The sequence below is a fragment of the Stegodyphus dumicola genome, chromosome 4 (genome assembly GCF_044657685.1).
Source record: "Stegodyphus dumicola isolate Sdum_Otavi_A_Nest chromosome 4, ASM4465768v1".
Classification (NCBI taxonomy): Eukaryota; Metazoa; Arthropoda; class Arachnida; order Araneae; family Eresidae; genus Stegodyphus; species Stegodyphus dumicola.
Window position 1 is genome coordinate 54172873 of NC_140771.1, and position 23628 is coordinate 54196500.

At 31.5% G+C, this 23628-nt stretch overlaps 1 protein-coding gene across 18 annotated transcripts in view; it reads right to left on the reverse strand.

The window, feature by feature from the left end:
- The window catches only part of LOC118191046 (dynein regulatory complex protein 1-like), a 147386-nt gene that overhangs the window by 90623 nt on the left and 33135 nt on the right, over positions 1-23628 (reverse strand). For all 18 annotated transcript variants that reach the window (XR_015040661.1, XR_015040659.1, XR_015040656.1 and 15 more), the window contains 2 exons: positions 17457-17639; positions 4457-4504 (listed from right to left, as the gene is read on the reverse strand). Coding sequence is in view for 11 of the 18 variants with exons in the window: in XM_085814902.1 (XP_085671028.1) it covers positions 4457-4504; positions 17457-17639 (231 nt within the window). In the remaining 7 variants the exon portion in view is untranslated. The remainder of the gene's footprint in view (positions 1-4456; positions 4505-17456; positions 17640-23628) is intronic.

Consider the following 23628-nt stretch of genomic DNA (forward strand, 5'->3'; position numbering starts at 1 on the left):
ACAGTATGTTAATTTAGATCTCATTGGGACTTAAAAATTTTCATAGTGCGAAAAGTTGCTCACTCATACACATATTACTAAACATGGAAGTCATGCATGATGCAAATTTGAAGCTTTCTGGAAACTATAACGGAAGCATTTGTAAAATTCGGAGATCCTTACTTCACTGAACTTTGTTTAGCCCCCGTGGTTTTATATATGCCCTCGAATGGGCAGAATTCCAATTTTTATAAACACATTATAATTAAACAGTTTTTGTTATTTTCTTAGGATGAACCGAGGGCCACATAAATATGAATCAAAGGTTTGGTGTGCTTGCATTAAAGATGCCAATAAATATTTTTCTATGCATTAAATATTTATCTTCATATTAAATACTGATATATCTTCAATCATTTTCTGGAATTTATAACCATATTAATAATTTCAACACTGAAATTTTTAAACTAAAAAATATTTTCCTTTTTAGAGTTTTTTAGCATAATTCTGTCATACGTAGTTATATAACTTCAGAGTATAAATGATAAATTTAATGTAAGAAATCTATTATGCTTCTTTTAATGAATAAAATATAATTTCTATACATTATAAAATTTATTTTTATCTAAATTTTTTTTCACACATAGTTAAAGAAATTTGATAAAATGTTTAAGGATTTAATTTAGAAGAAAAGCAGTGTTTACCAAACTGCATAATCTCTATAATGTCACTACATATGTGCTGTGGAGATAAATTTCAAAACAACAGTATTTTTTATGTTTAAGCTTTAAGTTTTTTCACTTAACCCTTTAAGCGTGCTTGACAAACTCACCTCATCATCGGAGTGTTACGCCGTACCCGTGTTTGACGAGTCCTACTCGTCATCCAATTTTAAAGTCCGCATTTCAACGTGTTTGACGAAAATATCTCGTCATATCCTTATGTTTTCAAAAATTGTCACTAGATGGCAATAGTAGTTCCGTAAAGTGAAATATAATTTCTTGGGGAGACTTTGGTGTGTTTGATTTTTGCATTCTGGTGAAAATAAAATCTGGAAAGATAAAAAAGATGTTCATTTATTGAGTACAATCCACAATATTGAAATGAGTAAAGTTTCTTGTAATGGAAAAGATGTTGAAAAGCCAAAGGTTGTAATCGATTACAATTTATCAATGGGAGGTGTGGACAGAGCGGACCAAAATTTATCCTATTATGAAACAGTACGGAAAAGAATGAAAGTATGCTACAAAAAAATTTTCAGGCATATGATTGATCAATGTCTTTTCAATTCATCGATTCTACAGAGCAAGGTAACTAACAAAAATATAAAACTGTTGGATTTTCGAACTGCAGTCATTGAAGAAATATTACGTAAATATCAAGTGTCTACAGACATGACGGGAAAAACGGGAAGAAAAAGTGATGAAAATGATCCATTGCGTCTTACAGGAAGGCACTTTGCAGACTATATACCTGCCACACCCTGCAAACGAGAACCAACAAGACGATGTGTTGTTTGCTATGCGTCTAATAAAAACGGTAAGAAGATTAGAAAAGAGACCAGAATATGGTGTCCGGAGTGTGAAGTTGCCCTCTGTAACATTCCATGTTTTAAAATTTACCATACCCAACGAAATTATTAGAAAATATATGTAAGTTTAATTGTATATTTATGTCTTTACTTAGTTATTACTTTCTTTTTTTTGATTTTATTTATTGTAACATGCGAGAGAATATATCTCCAATGCAGCGCGCCCGCTTACTCCTTCCTAGTATCGCGAGAAACACTCCCCACTGCAGTGCACGCGCAGGAGCAAATGCTACACACTTAAAGGGTTAAAAAACTTTTCACTTTCTGAAATAAGTCATATTTAAATCATTTTACTTTTATTACTCATGGTATTTATCACCTGCACTGAAAATGTATTAGAATATTTTTCAATTAAGAATTTACAGTGGAAAATTAAGAATTGATAATACAAAAAAAAAAGTTTAAAAAATAACAAACAATTTCTAATACAGACCAAAAAACAAAGATACTGATAATATAAAATTACAAGTTAGTATTGCTAGAAATGAAAAAGAAAAACAATAATAATAATAAATAAAATAAAGTATTATAAAGAATGCTTGTAAAAAATAAATAAAGTATTATAAAGAATTCTGACATAAATTCAGAAATATTTTTAAAATTAAATACAACAATTTGCAATAAATATTAAAGTACGTTTCTTAATTATTAAAAAAGCATTAAAAATTAAATAAAATTAAACAATTTAATTTTTAATTACATTTTTAATATACAGCTATATTATTTGTATACTTATTGCTCTTTTCATTAAAAATTTTCTTTTCAAACTTTGAGTTTTCTCATAAATATGGAGTCAACTCAAGCTCCACAAACCGCCTACAAGTTAATCAACCATTTTCTAAAATTACAATTGAAACTTAGTTCTAACATGATTTTAGCATCCTTTTATGTTACAATTTTGGTATGTGAAATTATTAAAGGGAAGCAAAGTTGTTGAATGTGCTTTACAGGTTTTATAACAGCACAATATATGAATGTAATACTCTAATATTACTGTGAAGAATGTGAAAATTGGATATTATAAAACATTTGTGTAATTATTTTTTTTTTTTTTTTTTTTTTTTTTTTTTTTTACTGCTTTCAAGCTGCTTTATAAAGAATGATAATAAATGCACAAATTAAAGGAAAATTCTAAATTCCTAAATTCTTTTTTCATAATAAAATTACCTGTGAAAATTTGAGAAGAAAAACTCAAAAACAAAATGACTTGATTGTGATAGGAAGATGTTATTGTAGCACAGACAAATGATTTTCTTAGGATAATTAAGTAAATGGACTAATACAACTTATCATGGCATTATAACTTTTAAACCTCTTTTAAAAAAATATAACTTTAGAACAAACTCAAGTAGATCCCTTCAGACTATTACAAAATACAATGGGATAACAACAGAGGTTTTCAACCAGAGAAGAATTCCACACCCCCGGGGGGGGCTAAGAAATGTCATAGTTTCAAGGGGTAATGCAGTCAGTCTTTTATTTATCTGACATGCATTTAGTTTTAGTTTATGAGTATGAAAAACTACGTTTACTCAAGTTTTAGTGTTTACAAACATTTTCTATATGTTCTAAATCTAAATAAATGTATATATGTATTTTTCAAGTTTGGGAAAAGAGGGGGATGATCTTCTAACAGTGGTGAAAGGAGAGCATGGGGGTAAAAAAGGTTGATAACCACTAAATTATAATAATTAGATTAACATAGGTAAACTCCAGCATTCAAAATACTGAATATGGATAAAATACAAGTATTGGCATTTCTTACTCCACGAGACTAAACCGCACTGTGAGATCCCTCACCCCTTAAAACCAGGCACTGAGGCTCAATCTCTACCCTCACACCTTGGAGAGAAGGACACATTGCTTTTATGACACCAGTCATTAACTGTGATTTGCTACCTGCCAGTCACTCAGACTGCCCGTCTCAGAGACCTCCAGAACCACTAGGTTCATGATTTGTATACCCCCACAGCCGAGACTACCTAAGTACAGATAGCTTCGCAGAGTTCTTTACATTGACCCCAGGGGGGGGTGAATATAGATAAAACTAAGCAGTACATTTGCAGAAGCAATTAGCTGTTAAAAACTGATCCAGGCATCTGTTACTGAATTTATAAATAATCAGAAAAGGCATCCAATGACAGTGACCACAGCAGTCTGAGCAAAAAAATGAGCAATGACAAATTAGACCAGAACATGGAATTTATACTTTTATGTTAACGAATATAACTGCTTAGTAAAATAGGTTAAATTTTGCTTCTTATTTTATTCAAAGTACATTAAATAAAACTATTTGTGAAATCTTCACACATTTTAAAATTAACCAAAAAGCAGCTTTTGATTGATGATGATTTTAAATAAAACTCTACTCAGTTTTATTCAAAATTTATGCCAATTGATAAGTTTACACTGACATATTTTTCTCTCAGTTGAATCTCTCTACATTTATTTTTTAATTCTATTTAACCATAATAATAAAATCATTAATAAGTATGAATGATAATGATTTTATTATTATATTATATCATCAATTTTCCATCTTTAAACAGAATTAAATAGTAAAAATTTACATATTTCAATGAATGTATTGATGACCTTTAACAAACAAACTGATTACATATTTCAATTTTATTACTGATTCAATTTTATTACTGATTTCAATTTTATTACTGATATCACTGATTACATATTTCAATTTCAAACTATTTACATATTTCAATGAATGTATTGATGACCTTTAACAAACAAACTGAATAAATAATGCTCCACATTCAATACAGAATTCACGGACTTTTAGTATTCTTAAGTTTTGATATGCTAAAAATAACTAGTAAAATACATATCAACTCAATATAAATGAATAAAAGAATGATATACTTAAATTACCTCATTTAGGGATGGTGTAGGTTTTTCCTTTTCCAATTTTGACAAAAGCTTTAAAAATGAGATATGGATTACACAAAACATTATAACAGAAGAAAGACATGCAGATAATTTGTACGAATGCAAATGAAATTAAAATGAATTTTATATCAACAATTTTCATTTTTATTTTATGATTTTATTCCATATTTTTTTATGTGTATCATAAAAAATGTGCATTTAAAACAAAACTAAGTAACAGAAATACCAACTAAACCAGTAACAATAAAAGTATAGTGTAAAGTGGGTAGTTGTGAGAGCTCTAAATTTGAAAGAGGGCTGCAAGATATTTCATAGATTTATAGCAAATCTGTACAGTACCTATCATAAATTACATTGCAATTTTGTGGGAGAAACAAGTTCTGGCTTGAAACTTGAAAGTCATGAAGAAATGAAAGTCAACGCATTATGTATTGACGCATGCACAGAAAGTTTGTAGCTTTGAGGTCCGGATTATAGATCATTCCGGATTAACAACATTTGACTGTACTTTATTTCAAGCCAGAACTGAGTCCTCAACTTTCACTTTTCTTAAAATTTATCGACTCAAACCACAAATATGGAATTTAGAAGTCTTTTCCATCGACAGATTTTATAAGTGCATTAAGTGTGTTTGCTCCGTCTACAAACTCTTTTTTTCATATAAAATATTTTTGCAAAATATATGCAGCATTTAGGACGGAACAAACATTATAATAATCTGCATGACCATATAAATGTATTCATCCATCAATAATTTCTAGTCTTGTTAATAATAATAATACACATTATGTCTTCAATATAGATTACGTCCATATTATCAGTCAAAGCATAAAGTATAAGATGGATTTGTTGATGAAAATGTCACAATAGGAAAGCAAATTATGTAAATAGTCAAAGAAAACATAAGATGACAGTATGATTCTGAGTAAATAATAATGAAATAGGAAAAAAGTAAACAAAATTCTGAAAAAATGAATCTGGAAAAAAGTGTTTAATTTTAAAGAACAAAGAGAAGAAGCTAATGCACTATAATTTATAAATATAACACGAGTTACTCGAGAAAACATTCACTACGAGAAAATGTAAACATGGAGAAAACAGATGAATGCGGAGAAGCAACTTCAGATTTAATCATACATGAAATATATTACATAAAAGCTTACAATTTTTATTTTAAAAATAAAATGATTAGTGACATAAATTATGTAACAGTATAGCAAAACCTTTTTTAGAAAATGCAGTTTTGAAGATGGGGAGAGGGTGTCATGAGGTGATGACCACGCATGCGCAGTTTTAGCCCAATGGCCTGCAGTGCCTCTCTCTCTCATATATGACTTACTAGAGAAGAGTAGCAAAGTAACGAAGGTAGCACGCTATATGCCAGCGTGAATGGAAATACGTAATTATACTTTTGTGTTAATTGTTCGTTCTTATTTTTATTTGTGGGTTAATAAAGTTTTTGTGCCGTTAAGATGGCTGGCTTATGTAATGCCCACATATAGTGCACATGAAGGAAACCTATATCCAGAACCTGCCCAAGAAGCAGAATATGACAGTGGTGTCAGAAAAGGAGAATATGTCATTCTTCAGAGTTCACGAGTAAATGCGTAAGTGAATCTTCAGAAAGATAAGGAGTACTTTGTTCAATTTATTTTGTGGTAAAGTAAAATTCAAGGTTACAAAAATGGCTGAAGAGCTAACGAAATCTAAGAAAGAACGGAAAGTTATTCGTTCATTACTAAAGTAACAAGTTCTATTGAATCATTAATTGCAGCTGGTAACTTTGAAGACCTAGAAGAATCACTGGAAATTTTAAAAGTAAAAGCTGTTTCTTTGAGAATGTTAGATGAAAAAATTAAAACTTTGACTGATGTTAATGACATTGAAACCGAAATCGAAAGTGCCTTGGAATACGAAGAAAAGATTGCGAAATGGAGATTTAGAGGCACAAAATTATTGAAAGAAAAAAGAAATAGCAATAATTTGCTAGTTTCTAATGGTTTTTCTAATAATAGTAATAATTTATCTATTTCTGGTGTCAATAAAAGTTCTGATTATAATGTTAAATTGCCAAAGATCATGATTGATAAATTTTATGGAAACGCTGAAGTGTGGCAAATATTTTACAAATCTTTTGACATGGCAATAAATCAAAATGAAAAACTATCTAAAGTGGATAAGTTTAATTACTTAGCCTGTTAAACGATGCAGCTTTAAAAACTATAGAGGGTTTTTCTTTATTGCCAGAAAACTATGACAAAGCTTTTAAAATTCTCAAAGACAGATATGGTCGAAAAGATCTTGTTATTAATTCTTACATGCATAAACTCTTAAATTTACGACCTGTCCAAAGTTCTAATGACATTAATTCTTTGAGGGAATTATATGACACCTGCAATGTACAAGTAAGGTCACTAAATTCGATAGGGGTCAAAACCGAATCGTATGGAAATTTACTGTACCCTCTGTTAATGAAATGTATACCTCAGGATATAACGCTTGATTTTGCTCGTCAAAACGCAGATGAGGAAAATTTTAATGCCGACGACCTCGTGAAATTTCTAAAATGGGAAATTGAAAGTCGCAAACGAACTTCATTAAATTTGTTTTATTCTAAGAGTTACGCTAATTCTCTCGAAAGGCATTCTCAACCCAATGAAAAGCGAAACAACTTCCACACTCGGAATTCAGTCAACACCAACAAGTTTGGCGCCAGCTATTCCCCTAATGTAAACAAAATTGCAGCTGTTCGAACGTTTCCTTGCGTGTTTTGTGAAAGCAGAAATCATGTTTCGTAAAAATGTGTTATGTCTCCGGAAGAAAGGAAAAAGAGTTTAAAAGCTTCTGATCTGTGCTTTCATTGTTTCGAAAGGAACTGTAGAACAAAAAATTGTCCTTCTCAATTAAAATTTTCAAAATGTAATTCTAAGTATCATAATATATTGTTGCATGAAGATAAGGAAAAGGTTAATAAAGAAGAAAAGAATAATTCTAACGCCGTAAAAGCAAAGATTTCTTTTAAATATTTTACTGTGAATCAAGAAGTTAAGGAATTAATAGATGACTTGCCAACTGTTAAACTTATATGTGATGGTAGATTAATTAATGCAATAGCAGATACAGGCACACAATTAACCATTGCCAAGGCCAACATTGTACCAGAAAAATACCGTACACCACATGGAAGTGTTATCCTCACATCAGCTTTCGGACAATCTTTAAAAGCTCCTCTCATTAACCTACCTTTAATAATGTATTCTGAAGATGATAAATTTATGTCACCTATTTTTATAACGTGCAATGGCGAATAAGTTATTTAATGATTTACTCTTGTCATTAAGTGCTTTTAATGAGTTAAGGGAAGACGATAAACAAAAGTTTAATTTTGAATGCAAAAATGTAAACATTACTAATGATAGTTTCACTGAAATGCCTTTTCATGAAACTGAAAATTTTGTCGAAATACTTAACCATGATAGGGAAAACGTAATTAATGAAAAATGTAATAAAACTGTTGAGAAGATAATAGAATGTTGTGCTCTTATATATGAAGATACAGGTAAGGATGATTCCAAAGGTAGCACGATCAATGTGTTTCGGATTCAGAACTGTTTCGAGTGCAACAAATGAATGACCCATCTTTAAAAACATGCTGGCAAAATGTTAAGAACGGAAGTAATAACTTTATTTTTATTGACAACTTTTTGTATCATAAAGATAAAGTTTTAGGAGAAAGAGTTTACCAGTTAGTCGTTCCTAGAGAAAGAAGAAAACAAATTTTAGACTTAGCTCATTCTAGCTTATGGGAAAGTCACCTGCGAACCAAGAAGATAGCTGAACGTTTGAGATATTCCTTCCATTGGCCTGAAATCAAAAAAGATGTAAATGAATATTGCAATACTTGTACTTCTTGTCAACTTCAAGAGAAAAAGCATCCCTTTGATGAAGTTCTGATTACGCCAGTAACACGTCCTAAAGAACCATTCCAGGTAATTAATGTGGATATCCTCAAACCTGTACAGCCAATCTGTAGAGGTTATAAATATGTTCTGTATGCTGTTGATCAATGAACAAGATGGCCCGAAGCGGTGCCTTTGAAGAATTTGAATGCCAAAGCAACATGCGATGCGTTGTTGCAAATCTTTTCATGACAGGAATCCCTCAGATTGTTGCTTCGGATCAAGGAACTAATTTTACTGCTTTGTTGACTCAACAGTTTTGGAAAAGGTTCGGATCGTACCCAAGGTTCTCGACTCTTTGTCATCCAAGTTCAAATGGCATTGTATAAAGATTTACTGCTGTTTTAAAGGAAACGATACATCATACCATTAAGGAACATTCCAAACATTGGGAGAAACATCTACCATACTTACTTTGGGCTTATCGAGAAGTTCCTAATGCTACGACTGATGTTAGTATTTTCCAGATGCTTTATGGAAGCCGTCCTAATGCTACGACTGATGTTAGTCCTTTCCAGATGCTTTATGGAAGCCGTCCTAATGGCCCTTTGTCTATCTTGAAAACGTCATGGACTGATGAAACTCCTGTTCCTCATGGACAGTTAAGCTCAGTTACCGATTATCTGAATGATTTAAAGACAGTGGCATAGCGAGGGGGGGCAAGGGGGTGTATGATGCTCCGGGCGCCGCTCGCAGAGGGGCGCCAAATGGTCTCCAAACAAGATTTTCATCATATTACTGTGTTTTTTTTTTCGGGAGAGGGGGGCGCCAAAAAGGTATTTTGCCCAGGGCGCTAGTTATGCTCGCTACGCCACTGTTTAAAGATGAAATTGGAAAAAGCTGCTGAATACGCAGGACTTACAGATGTTGAAAAGCAACAAGCTTATGCATTCTACCGTAACCGAAAGACTTGTCATAAAGAATTCAAGGAAGGTGACAAGGTTACAGTTTAATCCCTGATAGTCAAAACAAAGTTTATGCCAGATGGATGGGACCTGCTACGATCATCAAAAAGCATACTGTTTATAGTTACATAGTACAAATGCTTGACAATTCCTCGAAGCACGTTCACGCAAACAAGATACGAGAGTTCAATACCGCTGTGAATAATGTTGGTGTGATATATTATACAGATATTGATTTCAGCGAAGTTGTAAACATTCCAAGAATTGTTCCACAGAAAGCAAAAGAATACTATTCTAATGAAGAATATGATTTTATGCACCTTGAACAGCATAAGAGGAAAGAACTTACGGAAATTTTAAGAAGGTATAAGAACCTAAGAGCTGGTATTCCGAAAATCGCCAATGTTGGAGGAAAGAGCATCAAACTGACCTGGAAGTATGCCAAAAAAGCAGAAACCGTATCGAATACCTGAAGTTCTAAAAAATGAAGTTGATCAACAAATAGATGAGCTAATCTTTGAATCAGAAAGTAAATATGTGCATCCAGTACTTTGTGTATCAACAAAACGGAACGGTAACATGTGTAAAAGCCTGTGCTGAGTTTATTGATGATGTGACTTAATGATGTGATTATATTTTCCAGTGAGTAAAGAATGACCGACGCTATAAACTATGAACTATAAGAAATTTTGACTATTTAGTTTGAACATTTTTTTAGAGCTAAAATGCTAAACTTTTGATTTTTTTCCCTAACAATATATAATATGTTTAAAGATTTAGCCAAGGTTTGCTAAAGTATTATGTTTAATTTTAAATGATTGACTTGTATTGTTTTGTTTACATGATAACTGCTTATATGATTATGTGAAAGATTTAAGTTCGAAAATTTCATGAATGTAATTTTTTGTTTAAAAAAAATGATTATATGTGGATTTGACAGGTCATTGCAAGACGCAATCACATCTTTTAGAGCGGAGGTGTCATCACATGATGACTACGCATGAGCAGTTTTAGCCCAACGGCCTGCAGCGCCTCTCTCTGTCATATATGACTTACTAGAGAAGAGTAGCGAAATAACGAAGGTAACACGCTATATGCCAGCGTGAATGAAAATATGTAATTATACTTTTGTGTAAATCGTTCATTCTTATTTTTGTTTGTGGGTTAAGTTTTTGTGCTGTTAAGATTTCTGGTTTATGTAATGCCCACATATAGTGCACATGAAGGAAACCTATATCCAGAACCCGCCCAAGAAGCAGAATATGACAGAGGGCCTGAAATTACTTAATCTAACCCTGAATATAATTTTAATGAGATGGCTGAGCCAACTGAGCTCCTACCATTTTATCAATAATTGGCTCCATTTTTGTTAACATTCTGAAATCTTTGCTACGTTATCTAAAGTTGGTTTCTTTCTTTTTTTAGCTAATACAGCTTCACCGCCCATATGAGGAAGCTTCTCATAACAATACAGAGAAAACAGCTACTATTCATTTGCAAAAACATTTCCTATTGCGGCATTACAAATTCTGGCAGGCATCACTCTACCTGATCTGCAAGTGGAGAGAAAACAGTTATTAGTAAGGACACTATGCCTTGCAGAAAATGTAACCCTGTGGCAAAAATCATTCATTCACACAGATTATGATAAGCATAAGCCGCTCATGCTGAGTTACCTAGTAGAGTCAGCACACAGTGCACTTACAATACAAAACATCCAAAGAGAAAGCCTGGCCATTTATACACAATGTTCAAAAACCAAAAAGGGCACAGGTTGCATTTATTGCATACGCCAAGAAAGAGAAGTTGCCAAAATTAGGGAAAGACGCCTAGAAGTGAAAAATTCCATCTTCCAGGCAGAGCTTCTTGCACTAAAAGCAGCAATCAATTTGACCAAATTTCATATAAAAAAGATAACTATATATAGGGACTCGGCCTCAAGCTTGGAGGCAATTCGAGAAAAACAAAGCAGTAGTTCAGTAATATAAAACATACAAAAAAATTCTTCTATGCATCTCATCAGATTACAGACCCAATTTAATCTGGGTTCCTGCACATGTGGGAACAGTTGGGAATGCAGAAGTAGTGAATTTACATGCTAAGTCTTCCCAAAAGTAGACATATAGTAAGGCACAGACTCAATTTTACATGGACCATGGTCCCTTCCACAATTACATTCACGGATTTCGAAAACAAGACACACATTCATGTGAATGTGAAGAGGTATGTGATCTAGATCGCTACCTTTCTAACTGTGTTAACACAAAGAATGAGCACCTAAAAATTCCTAGCATTGCCTACCGGCTGCAGTGGGCCAAGAATATATGGGAAAATAAGCAGGTCAAACATAAGATTGAGAACATTATCAGACTTAGGCAGTGGTGTAGCTAGGGTGGAGCAAGGTGGGGGACATTTGTCCGCGGGCACAGCATTCAGGCGGCGCCAAATTAATGCTACGATATTTTTTAATGAAATGTTTTCCATTCTTGACACACAGAAAAGGACACAAATTCTTCAGTTGTCTACGGGTGCTGGAATCCTAGCTACGCCACTGGACTCTGGGCAGTAAAACATTAAAAATGGGAATGTCTTGGCAGTATCAGGACAGCATATTCTGCTGCCTGATACTGCCAAGGTAGAGAAAATAAAGGGAAGATAAACATGTTAAGAAAAAGATTCTAGTATCAGGAGTAAAACATTCAAATATTAAGTTTTCATTGTTCTTACAGACGTTCTCCAAAAGGTAAGAAATTCATTGAAAGCTTTCTGTAAAATACATCCATTATGTGTCGATATCATGGAGACATTTTTCATTTTGTCACATATTTCTCGAATCTTCTAGAATCATGGGTCTATAAATCTTGACTTCAAACCCTTCTAAACTTTCCAAGCTGCAATGTCTAAAATACTAAAGAAAAATTATCCCTATCAATTCTGTAACAGCAAAAAGTCAGAAATATTTTTAAAAACAAATAGAGGGAAAAGCGTAAAATTAATTTTATAGAGAAAAACTGATGCATATTCTAAGAATTTTGAATATTCCGAGACAATTGCATGGGAAAAACGCTTACTACGAAAAAATTAAAAAGAAGACATTTTTAATTAATTGCATAGCTAATTTTGCTCTTGCTAAAAGCTGTTTCGTAAATTGTGCTTTATAGCAATATACCTTATTTATCAGATTCATAATATTGTATAAGTTGCCAAAATGAAACTTTATAATATGACAGCAAAAAATAGAATGTTTTATTTTAATGTTATTTTTTACATATAATTTCAATATATTACCATTATTTTAATGAAATTTATCAACGTTATGATGCTTTAAAAAAACTGGTCGAAAAATTGTCAGATCTCAGAATTAAAAATTTTCTATAGAAACTGATCCTAATATTGCCAAAATGTTGACTAGTCGCCAAATTTAGAGCTGTTTAATAAACGAATTCACATCCCCAAAAGTGAAAAGTTGTTTAAAAGTCCTTTATTAGAAAAAAACGAATTTCAAAATGTTTATGTTTCATTTCTTGCTTAGAAACTCGAGTATCCCATCATTTTTATTAGAAATAGAAACAAATTATAACCCATGAACCCATTCAAAAGATAACCATATATGTCAGTGAATCGCTAAAAATATTCCTCCAAAATGCTAATTCACAATCAAAATGGTTGTCATAAAAACAGACAAAAAATTCAGATGATTAAAATTAAGGGCATTCTGCTGATTTTGGCCAAAGTTAAGGACTTTTAAAGACCAAAAATCAATTCCAAAAATTTTAAGGACTTTTAAGGACTCTTAAGGACCGTACGAACCCTGAATAAGTGTTTACGCCCCATATGTGTTGATTAGATAAAGGAACCATGTAACAGCTGAGTTTCATTCAGTTTTCTGAGTTAATTTCGGGAAGGTATGAGCTACTAACAGTATTTAAGCTGTGAAGGTTACAGTATAGCATATATTCTCAGAAGTGATCAGTACAGATTTTCCATAATTCAGCTTGCAGAATGATTGTTTTTATGAACTGGAATTATTAATTAATGCAAATTTGTTATGCCTTTGCAAAATAAACTGTGTAAAACTGTTAATCTCTAATTGTTGAGAGAAGAGAAAAGTGTGTTTAGGAAATGCAGAAATATTTAAAACAAGTGATTCACATTAATCATTAAATGAAACAAATTATTATACGATATTTTTACCTTAATACAATTATTTAAATATATTGAAGCAGTGTAGGAGAATTATTTTAAATTGATAGCTTAAAAATCTCATAAAATTGTAATTTGTCAATGGAGAATTGTTAAAGAGAATGCCCATTTTGTGAACCTAATATAACTAAACATAAATATATATTTTCTGTAATTTAGTTTCCATAATCACGTTTCCCAGCTACTGATTTTTGTACCCATAGCTATTCGTTCAGTATTACAGATTAAGCAACAAATCACTAATTTGTTACTTGTAATTAAGATACAATAACACGCCAAACAAATGTTAATTCAGAAATCAAACAACAAAAATCAGTGTTATATTTTCAAATTTTCACAGGGCTAGTTTTCATGGTTTTACCAAACCATCATTCTCAACTGCAAAAGTGCAAATCAACGAGATAAGATACAGTCAAAAGTCGTTAATTCGGACACCCATAATCCGGAATGATCTATAATCCGGACCTCAAAGCTACAAACTATTTGCGCATGCGTCGCGTTGACGCGTAAGACTTTTGCGTGTGTGCGAATATGCGTGTGTGCATGTGCGTAATACGTTTACGCTTGCACGTTTAATGTATAACGGACGGTATTAGCTAAGCTAAAATTATCTAATTCAGTTAATGTTGCAAATTGCGTTGTTCCTGAATCTTCGAATTGGATCCGGCTTATTATTTTTTGCAGACTGTTAGAGCAATTTTATAAAAGTAAGCTTGAACTTTCGATTATGTCAAGTAGAATTTCCGATATGTATTTACTAATATGTAAAAGATCTACAAAGCGAAAGTATGTTTAGAAGTCCATTAAACAAAAAGTGGAATTCCTGCAAAATGGATAAAGGCATATCCTTCGTTTCTCAAACCATTCCGAAATCTGTTTATCAATTTCACGCTGCTCTGCGGCCCGGGGGGGGGGGGGGGGGGAACGCCGAAGAATTGGAAGTTAATCTGTCAGCACTATCCTTATCTTCAGAGCAGATGTTTTTATTTTATTTGGCTTATAATTCCTTACTAAATGTAGTATTTCATCTCGATGTACTCCGTCTTTGATATGATTTAAATCAAATTCCTCGTCATTATAATTCGCTTCCGATAAAGAAGAAAGTGATACAGAGGTTATTGAAAACGAAAAAATTTCGATTGACAAATTAGTCGGTATTCTTGACACAGCAATTATAGGACTTGAACAGCGGAACTTCGTAACTGAACAAGAAATTATGTCTGTTTATAGAATTAAAGAGAAAGTATTATCACATAAAATGAAGCAACTTAAACAACAAATGTTTAATAAAGTAAACAAATAAATATTAAGCTTTTTTTTTTTTTTTTTTTTTGTAAATTTTGATATCCTTTAGATCATAATTGTTCTTTATTTCATAAATTACGGTTTCATATTTTTAATTTCATAATTTCTGCATGCCATCTTACCAGATTTAAACTGATGATCTATAATCCGGAAAAATCGATAATCCGGAATTGCCGAAGTCCCGACAAGTCCGGATTAACGACTTTTGACTGTATAATAATTAGATAACATAAGAAAGCCTGGACAGCAGATAAGCCAATGGCGCCATCTGTTGATGAAACCAGAACTAAAACATAATTTCTTTAAAGGCTGAAGGCAAAGATGGATTGGAATTAGGGTCGTTAACTAGAACAGAAAGATTTTTTTTTTAATATGAAACGCTTTTAGAAAATTAATTCACCAATGGAAGATGTATTTTGAATAATTTTGGCTGCAAAAAAATTAAAACAGTGATTTTCAGTTAAATCATCTGTGGACCAATGATCATGAATGCTAGCTTTTTCAGTATGTCTCATGAGTAGGACTAATCAAAAAAATTTCTGGAGCTCATTATGTGTAACTGGTGTTTAGTCACTTTCCTGCTTTCTTTTTCTGCTTATATTTGGCCGCTATTCTAGGATTTGAGAAGCATATCAATTAGTTTCTATTGTTAAAATTCTAAACAATTCAAGTGAAAAGTATAATTTAAAATAATCAAAAACAAGATGAGTTTCTGAAAATTCAGTCTTTATACCAGGAATACCAGTAAAGGTGAATATGTCATGCTCATTTGGCTGTCTCCATCCAAATAAATTCTTAATGTTGCTTTCAAAGACATCAGAACTTTATCTTCAATAAAAGACTGATTAAGGATGTATTTCTACTGCATCTGAACAATCCAAATATGTATCACCAAAAGTTTCCTCTTCTAAATCTCTCAACAACTTATTAATTTCGTTCTGACTGAGACCTTTGAAACGAGGTGCCATTACAAAAACTGAATAAGAGTGTAAGAAAAATGTTATACTGAAAATCATAAGAAAATGCTCTAATGTTAGAAAGAATGATAGCTTTTAAAATGTTATGCTTATTTTAAAATGTTACACTGTTTTAAGTACATTAGCGATTAGCGCAAGACGAAACCTTCGCCAAAACATAGCTTCTCTGAACTGTGAAACTGTTCCACCAGTGATCTAAAGATAGGCGATTACTCTAAAAGGGGGATAGAAATGCTGCAATGACAGTTGTACTGTCGCTGGCTTAAAAGGAAATAATTTTCTTGGTACAACAGATGTACTGCTGGCTTTAAAAAGTTAATTATATATATATATCTGTAACAGAACTGTAAATGTGGACTGTATAATGTTTAACACTCTTGTTTGAATTCAATCTCACCATGCACATAATGTTAATCAATATTATTGGGTACATATGGACACACACTGAAATCATTACAGCTCATGTAAAAAACATATAAATATTGTATGAAAACAAGCAATGAGTATATTAGGTTTTATAATGAATGTACTCATTAGAGCCTTGTACATTTATGTAATGGACATTGTGTATTTATGTGAGCCCTGTATTCTGTAAATCTCGATTAGTCACAATAATTAACACTGTCCATTTCCATGCTCAGGTTTTCCATCTGGTAGGATGGTGATACACTAGAAGATATTTAGTTAAATGTTAGGTCATTTACTTAAATGTATTGTTTTTATATGTTTGATACGTGCTCAGTGATGAGGAGTCAGGTACCCTTAAAAATATTAAAATATGCACAAAATATAACATGTTTTAAAGATCAATATCTAAAAAGAAAAGTTTTAAGAATCTTTATTGCTGATTAATTATGTTTATTCCAATATTACCAAACCTTCATGAATTTTCTACAATGTTTTCTAAAATAAATGTTTAATTCCATTTTATTGAACTACTTGACTGCTAAAGATGCAATATATATATGAAACTTCTTAAAAACCTATACTGCAACACTTGCACATATATATTTCCAGAGTTATTATTCGATTAACTAACATAATTTAGCAAAAATCTGAATAATTAATATTTCAATAATTTTGAAAATAATCTGGAAGTATATTTCTGCAATATTTTAATGCTTGATGCATTACAGATTTGGCCCTGAAATTTTAAATTTCCCAAAATGTCAAAAATAAGTGATATTTTCTTGATTACAATTTCAAAATGGCCCTCTTACTTTGCACCTTGGCTCCTTTTCTTTCAATATACATACAATCTGAAATCAAATAAATCAATCTCCTCCATTACAAAATATAGTACTTTCTGATATCCCTCACTCCCACTGAAAATTTGCGAACTCTTTGGTAGCTTTGGACAACATTCATGAACTTACGACAGCCTCCAAAGAAATGGTATTCTTTCTACTAAGTACTTCTTGGTAAGCTTCAAAATGTTTTGCATACTGCAGTGTTTCTTGAATACTTTTTTATCAGTTTCTGGTGGGAGAGTGGATAATCAAGAAGTACCTATCATTATGATACTAAAAATGCAATGATGAATAAAAACAGAACACTGAAACAAAATATTTAAACACAAACCAAAAATAGCTGTCTTTAATTTAAATTTTATGTTGAAAGGTTAATTACTTACAGAAAGAAATTCTCCCTCTGCTTCTTTGTCAGCATCGCACATTTTAATAAGTTTATCAAAAGGTTCAGACTTTTTAGTCTTGCTTTCCAAGTAATCTGCATCTTTGCTCATAAATGAATCCTCAGAATGACCATATGTTACATAGAAAGTATAAGGATGCAGATCTCCAAATACTTTGATCATCTAAGAATTTTCAAAATATAATTAATCAGTTGCAGCATTTTTGCTCAATCCATATAATGCCATAAGAATAGCTTAGATACTTATAATATTTACAGAAATCCATTTTTAAAAATCTACTTTATGTCACATTTATTATTGCAGATAAATATCCTATTATAAATTTGTTATATTCTAATCCTTAAAAAATGGTTATCAATTAAAAAGTATAACTTTTATGATAATATACAAACACTATATTTCTTCGAATCAAAAATAGAATTTATATCAGAAACACCTTACAATTTAAGAAGCATATAATACCAGTATTTAATTAAAATGTTATATTAGAATCTAGAGTACTTACATTATTACTAAATTGCTATTACATTTACCACTAAAAATACAAGAATTACAATTCTCATTTGTCATTTAAATAATTATAGCTCATGGTTTAATTTACAAGAACTCTTTCATCAGCATCACTGCCAGTACTTTTACAATCCCTAGCATTCTTTGATTTGGTGGGAGGGGTCAGAAACGTCTTTGCTTGTATCTTTTCACAATAAGCTAAGAACATTCCCTAGTCAGCACTGCTTAAAATATTTTAACATTATGCTCTCAGTTATCATTCCAGGTTTTGGAAATCCATTGAATAAGAGTTGAAACCAGTGCCCTTTCAGCTTATGCTGAATTTTGTCAAAGTATGATGATCTAAAGCTATATAATAAGCTTCATACCTCACATGCACACAAGCCTTGCATGGCTCGATAATAAATATACTAAAGTTAGTTCAACATACATTCTGAAATGACCAACACTGATTACAAAGCAACATTTTTTCAATCCTTTCATAACAGGAACTTTAAGAATTAGCATGCTGGGGATTGGTTACAGAAGCACTCTAGGTCAGCGTTCCCAGATGCCCTTCACTCCTTTCCCATGCATTCTGCTGAGCCCAGATGATGACATCTTTTCAAAAACCACCATTTTTTGGCATGAGTTTTTTTTTTTTTTTTTCCCTGTACAGGAATGCTGGTAGTTTGTGACCATAACCAATAATACAAATATAAAATAAAGAGGGTGCACATTTTAACTGCTTAAACTATTTATTTATAATCATAGAATATTATATATTACAGAGAACAGTGTTCTATTTTTACATATATATTCAAAAGTGTTGCCATTTGCAAGTTACTAAACACTAAATGCCAAATGTTACCATTTAAAAATTACTAAATATTACATGTTACATCCTCCTTTTTCCCCCACCCCTTCTTAGTCCAAATACCTGACCAGCTTTCTAATCACTCTCACTGAGATCAGGAGGAACAGTATTTAGAAGAAATAGAAAAGCCATCAGAGACACTAAAGAAAACAGCTCAGCTACTGAAGAGAATATCAGAGGAACAGAATAAAAAGTTAAGATATAAAATAAAGAAGGTGCACTTTTAACTATTTAAATTATTTATTATAAGCATAGAATATTATATATTACAGAGAGATGTGATGCCAGCATAGTTTTATTTTTACATGTGTATCCAAAAGTGCTGTCATTCACAAGTTACTAAATACTAAATGTTGCCATTTACAAATTATTAAATATTAAATCTCCCCCTCCCCTCATTTTTTTAAGAGTACAAAATCAGTGAAAATACATGGCCAGCTTTCTGATCACTTCACAACATCCAGTTCTTTGCTCACTGTCCCTTGTTTCTGAGTTAGCAGAGGTTGGTAGTTGATCTTCTAAACTTTGCTTGAGAATATTTGATATCATACTTTTTTACACTCTGTTTTCTATGCATTAACTCCTTCTTCTGTTCCTCTGATTTCTAGCTCTTTTCTTACAATTTTCTATCCAAAGTGTCCCTCATGAACTAAATTTAACATTTCTTTTTGCACAGATAAAGGGATAATTACTCTTCCTCCTTTGAAAAGTCATTTTCTATTTTCAACTCATCTCTATAGTCCCAAAATACTTTGACTTGAGATTCCAGCTGATGTTTCCTTTCTAGCCAACCTCTCAGAATATATATCTTAAAGAATTATAGTACAGCATTTATTTTCGTTTTTTAATTCATAAATTTTGTCATCAGCTGCTGGAATCAGCATACAAATTTTTATATCTTCATCATTATCTTCTTCTGTTGCATTCAAATATGCTCTACTTAAACTGTCTGCTATTAGTAAGTCTTTCCCCTTTTTGTAACTTTAACACCATTCTTTGCAACTGCTGAGGTGCCTTAAACAGAGGTTTCTTAGTTATGAGCTCTAATGGTCAATGGTCAGTTTCAACTGTAATACATTTTCCATGATTTTTAGAACATTCAAAAGCAATAGCTTTAAGTTCTCTTTCAATCTGAGTTATTTTTATTCTTTTTTTCTATCTTTTTCTATCTGAGCATAATTTTCTGACTTTTCATTAAAGCTCTGGAAGCATAAGCAATTGGTTATATTATAGTAAAACAACACCTAATCATTCTGAACTTGCATCTACTGAAAGAGTTACATCCTTATTAACATCATAGAATTTTAATAGTGCTTTTACAACCAATTCTTTAAGTGTTTTGAAACCTTTTTGGTGTTTTTCAGTCCAGTACTAGAGAACATTTTTCTCAAGTAACTATCTTAATGGTGCACTAGTTAGAAATAAATTGGGCTAAGTAATTAAATCATTCCTAAAAACTTTGTAGAGAAGGCACATCTATAGGTTGTGGCATTTTATCAATTGCTTTCACTTCAGAAAAATCAGGTTTTAAGCCATTTTCACTTAATTCATGCCCTATATAATTCACACTATTACCTTTTTTATACTTAGCTTTATTGAACTTCAGATTATTTTTCTCATGCTCTCTGGAGTACTTTTCTAAGTCGTAGGTCATATTTCTTTTCATTAGATATTAAGATATCATCTATAATGCATTTAACACCTTCTAGACCTTTTATTATTTGGTTTAATGTTCTTTGGCAAATTTCTGGAGCTGAACTTATGCCAAATGGTAACCTTGTAAATTAGTTTAAATTTGCATCTACCAAAAGGTGTACTGAATGTCACAAATTACTACTTTCTTTGTCAAGCTGGATTTGCCAAAAAGCACTATTAGTGTCTAAACCAGAAAATATTTTTGCTTTTGGAATTTTAGTGACAACATCTACAATTAACATAGGACATCTACATTTTACTGCTTTATTTAAATTTCTAGGGTCTAAACATATTCTTATTTTGTTAGGTTTGACAACAGTAACCAGTGAATTTACCCATTCAGTTGGTTCTCTTACTTTCTCAATAACATTTAAATTTTCTATTCTTTATAGTTCTTTCTTCACTTCATCTTGTATAGCTATAGGTAGTTTTCTTGGATGATTAATTACTGGTATTGCATCTTGTTTTAACTGAATTTTACAATCTCCATTCAAACAGACTAATCTTCAAATACATCTTTGTATTCCTCCAGTAAGTCTTCTGTGTAAACAGACATCACTTTTTGAATCAAACATGGCTGTAAACATGATTTTAATCCTAATATAGAAGGTACTTCTTTGTCAATAACTTGGAATTCCTCAACATAACTATTTTTTCCATATTGGCAGTTAAGTACTACTTTTCCTATAGTAACCATTTTATTCCTAGAAAATGTAACCAAACTTTTAATTTCAGACTTCTGTATCGGAACACCTAGCATTTTCATTTTGCTTGTAGAAATAACACTGCACGCGTCTCCAGTATTCTGACTGCAAATTAAGTTTATTCTTATTTACATTAACAGTCAATTTCTCTTCTTTGTTATCAGAACTGAAGTGCAATATACCTACATAAAATTCTAACTCTTCCTCAAAGTCACGATTTAGTAATTTAATGTGTTTCTCTGTTTTCTTTACCTTGATAGCTTTATTTTTTATTTTATACCTTTTACACAGGTTAGCGAAATGATTTGCCTTTTTTACACTTATAACAGATTTTTCCATATGCTGGACACTTTCGATACTCATGAAATGTTCACATTTAGAACAAACTTTTGTCGCTTATTTCTCAATATTTACCTCCTTTATAATGTTTGCTTACTTTCTTTTCCAGTAAGTTTGTAATAGTTTCCTCATGATTTATTATTTTCATTTGATGTGCACTTATTTATGCAGATCTGAATATATAAAGAGCTTTTTCTAATGTTATTCTGTTTCTTGCAATAATCTAGCTCTCACTATATTATATTTAACACCACAAACAGTTTTATCCTTTATAAGACTATTCGTTAATTGTGCAAACTTGCATGTTCTAGTTTTATTTCGAAGGTCAGTTACATGCTCATCTGTGGTTTCCGACACAATTTAATTTCTAGTAAAGAACAAATGTCTATCATATGTAATATTTTTCTTAGGTATACAATATTTCGTAAATTTTGTCCTTAATTTTATTTAATTTAGTTTTTTTACCTTCATCTACAGGCAGTGTATCGTATATTTCAAAACTGCAAATTCCTATTACACGAAGAAAAATATTAACTCTTACCTTCTCTTCATTATGTAATCCATTAGTTACTTTATATATTTCAAATGACTGCAACTGTCTCTGCTAGTCTGATGCAAGATTTCCATTAAATTTCGTTAGCTCTGGTTTTTAAACTATTTTGAAAGCAAAATACTTCTGACACCATAAAAAATAAAAAGGATGCACTTTTAACTCTTTAAACTATTTATTTGTAAACGTAGAATACTATATATTACAGAGAACTGCAGTACCAGCATAGTTCTATTTTTACATGTGTATCCAAAAGTGCTGACGCTCGCAAGTTATTAAATATTGCCATTTACAAATTAGTAAATATTAAATGCTATGATTTCATGGATTTGATACTGAATTTCTGGGCACCTTTCTCATTAAGTGTGTAATTATGCAGTATGTTGATTTGTTTGATTTATTTGATTACAGCAAAGCTCCTGTTTAAAGGCAAGGACGCCTTCATGGAGGACTTTTTAATAGGACATTGGCTTGCATTCATGTTATACATAGAGAAAATGATGAAAACGCCAATGAAGCCAACATATTCACCTGGAATCGAACCCAGGTCGAACTATCAGTGTTCAGCAATTTTACGCTCAGTTGCTGGTGGAACCATGTGGTATGTTGAAGTAGATATGTGCAATTGGTTACAGCGTAAACAATTGAATAACCATGTAATTTCAAAATTTTCTTACTTGAATAAAATAGCATTGGTAACCTGTAAATTTCTACTTAAAATCCACTGATAATTTCTCATAGATAACATCATATTGACCATGGCTGATTTTGAAATTCTTGCAGAAAATGCCAAGCAATTTCACAATATCCAAGACCTTAAACAATATGGATTGATTATTAACAAATAAAAATTGCTAATCATTGCTCACCTGAAAATTAAATACAATTTTATCAACTTAAGGGTGCTATTTTAACAGTGTTGAAAAGGACTATTTCTTTGCTTAGCAAATTAATAATTACTGTCATTGAATTTTTAACAATGACTTCATAGTTAATGGTAAGCAATTAACCAGCAACACAATTTCCAAATTCATTAGCAAATAAATAACTTTATATTTAAATGGTGCATCATATGAATTATGCTTCTGTTTCTCCATTTCTGATACCCTTTTAATGTGAATTTTATTCATTAATCACCTCTTTACTACAAAGAACATAATAACAACCTTCTTTCTTTCTTTCCATTTTGCATTGCATTGTTAAAAATACACCAGCTCCTTATTTGCTGTATCAAATAGCAACTGTAACCAGAAATGACATCTGTTTTTTCTGCAGTTACCTTGATAAATGTCTTGAATATCAGTGACACAGCAGAAAGCTAGAAGATGAACTTAGTTACATTTTCTAACAGAATATTTGTCCTTTCATTCTTAAATAATTCTAAAACTAAGTTTCAGACCTGCACCACTGTAAAATCATTCTGAAATCAGTATCATTATTATTTAGACACACATGGAAAACATCTCAGAAATTACACTGCATTCTATATTGGATTAA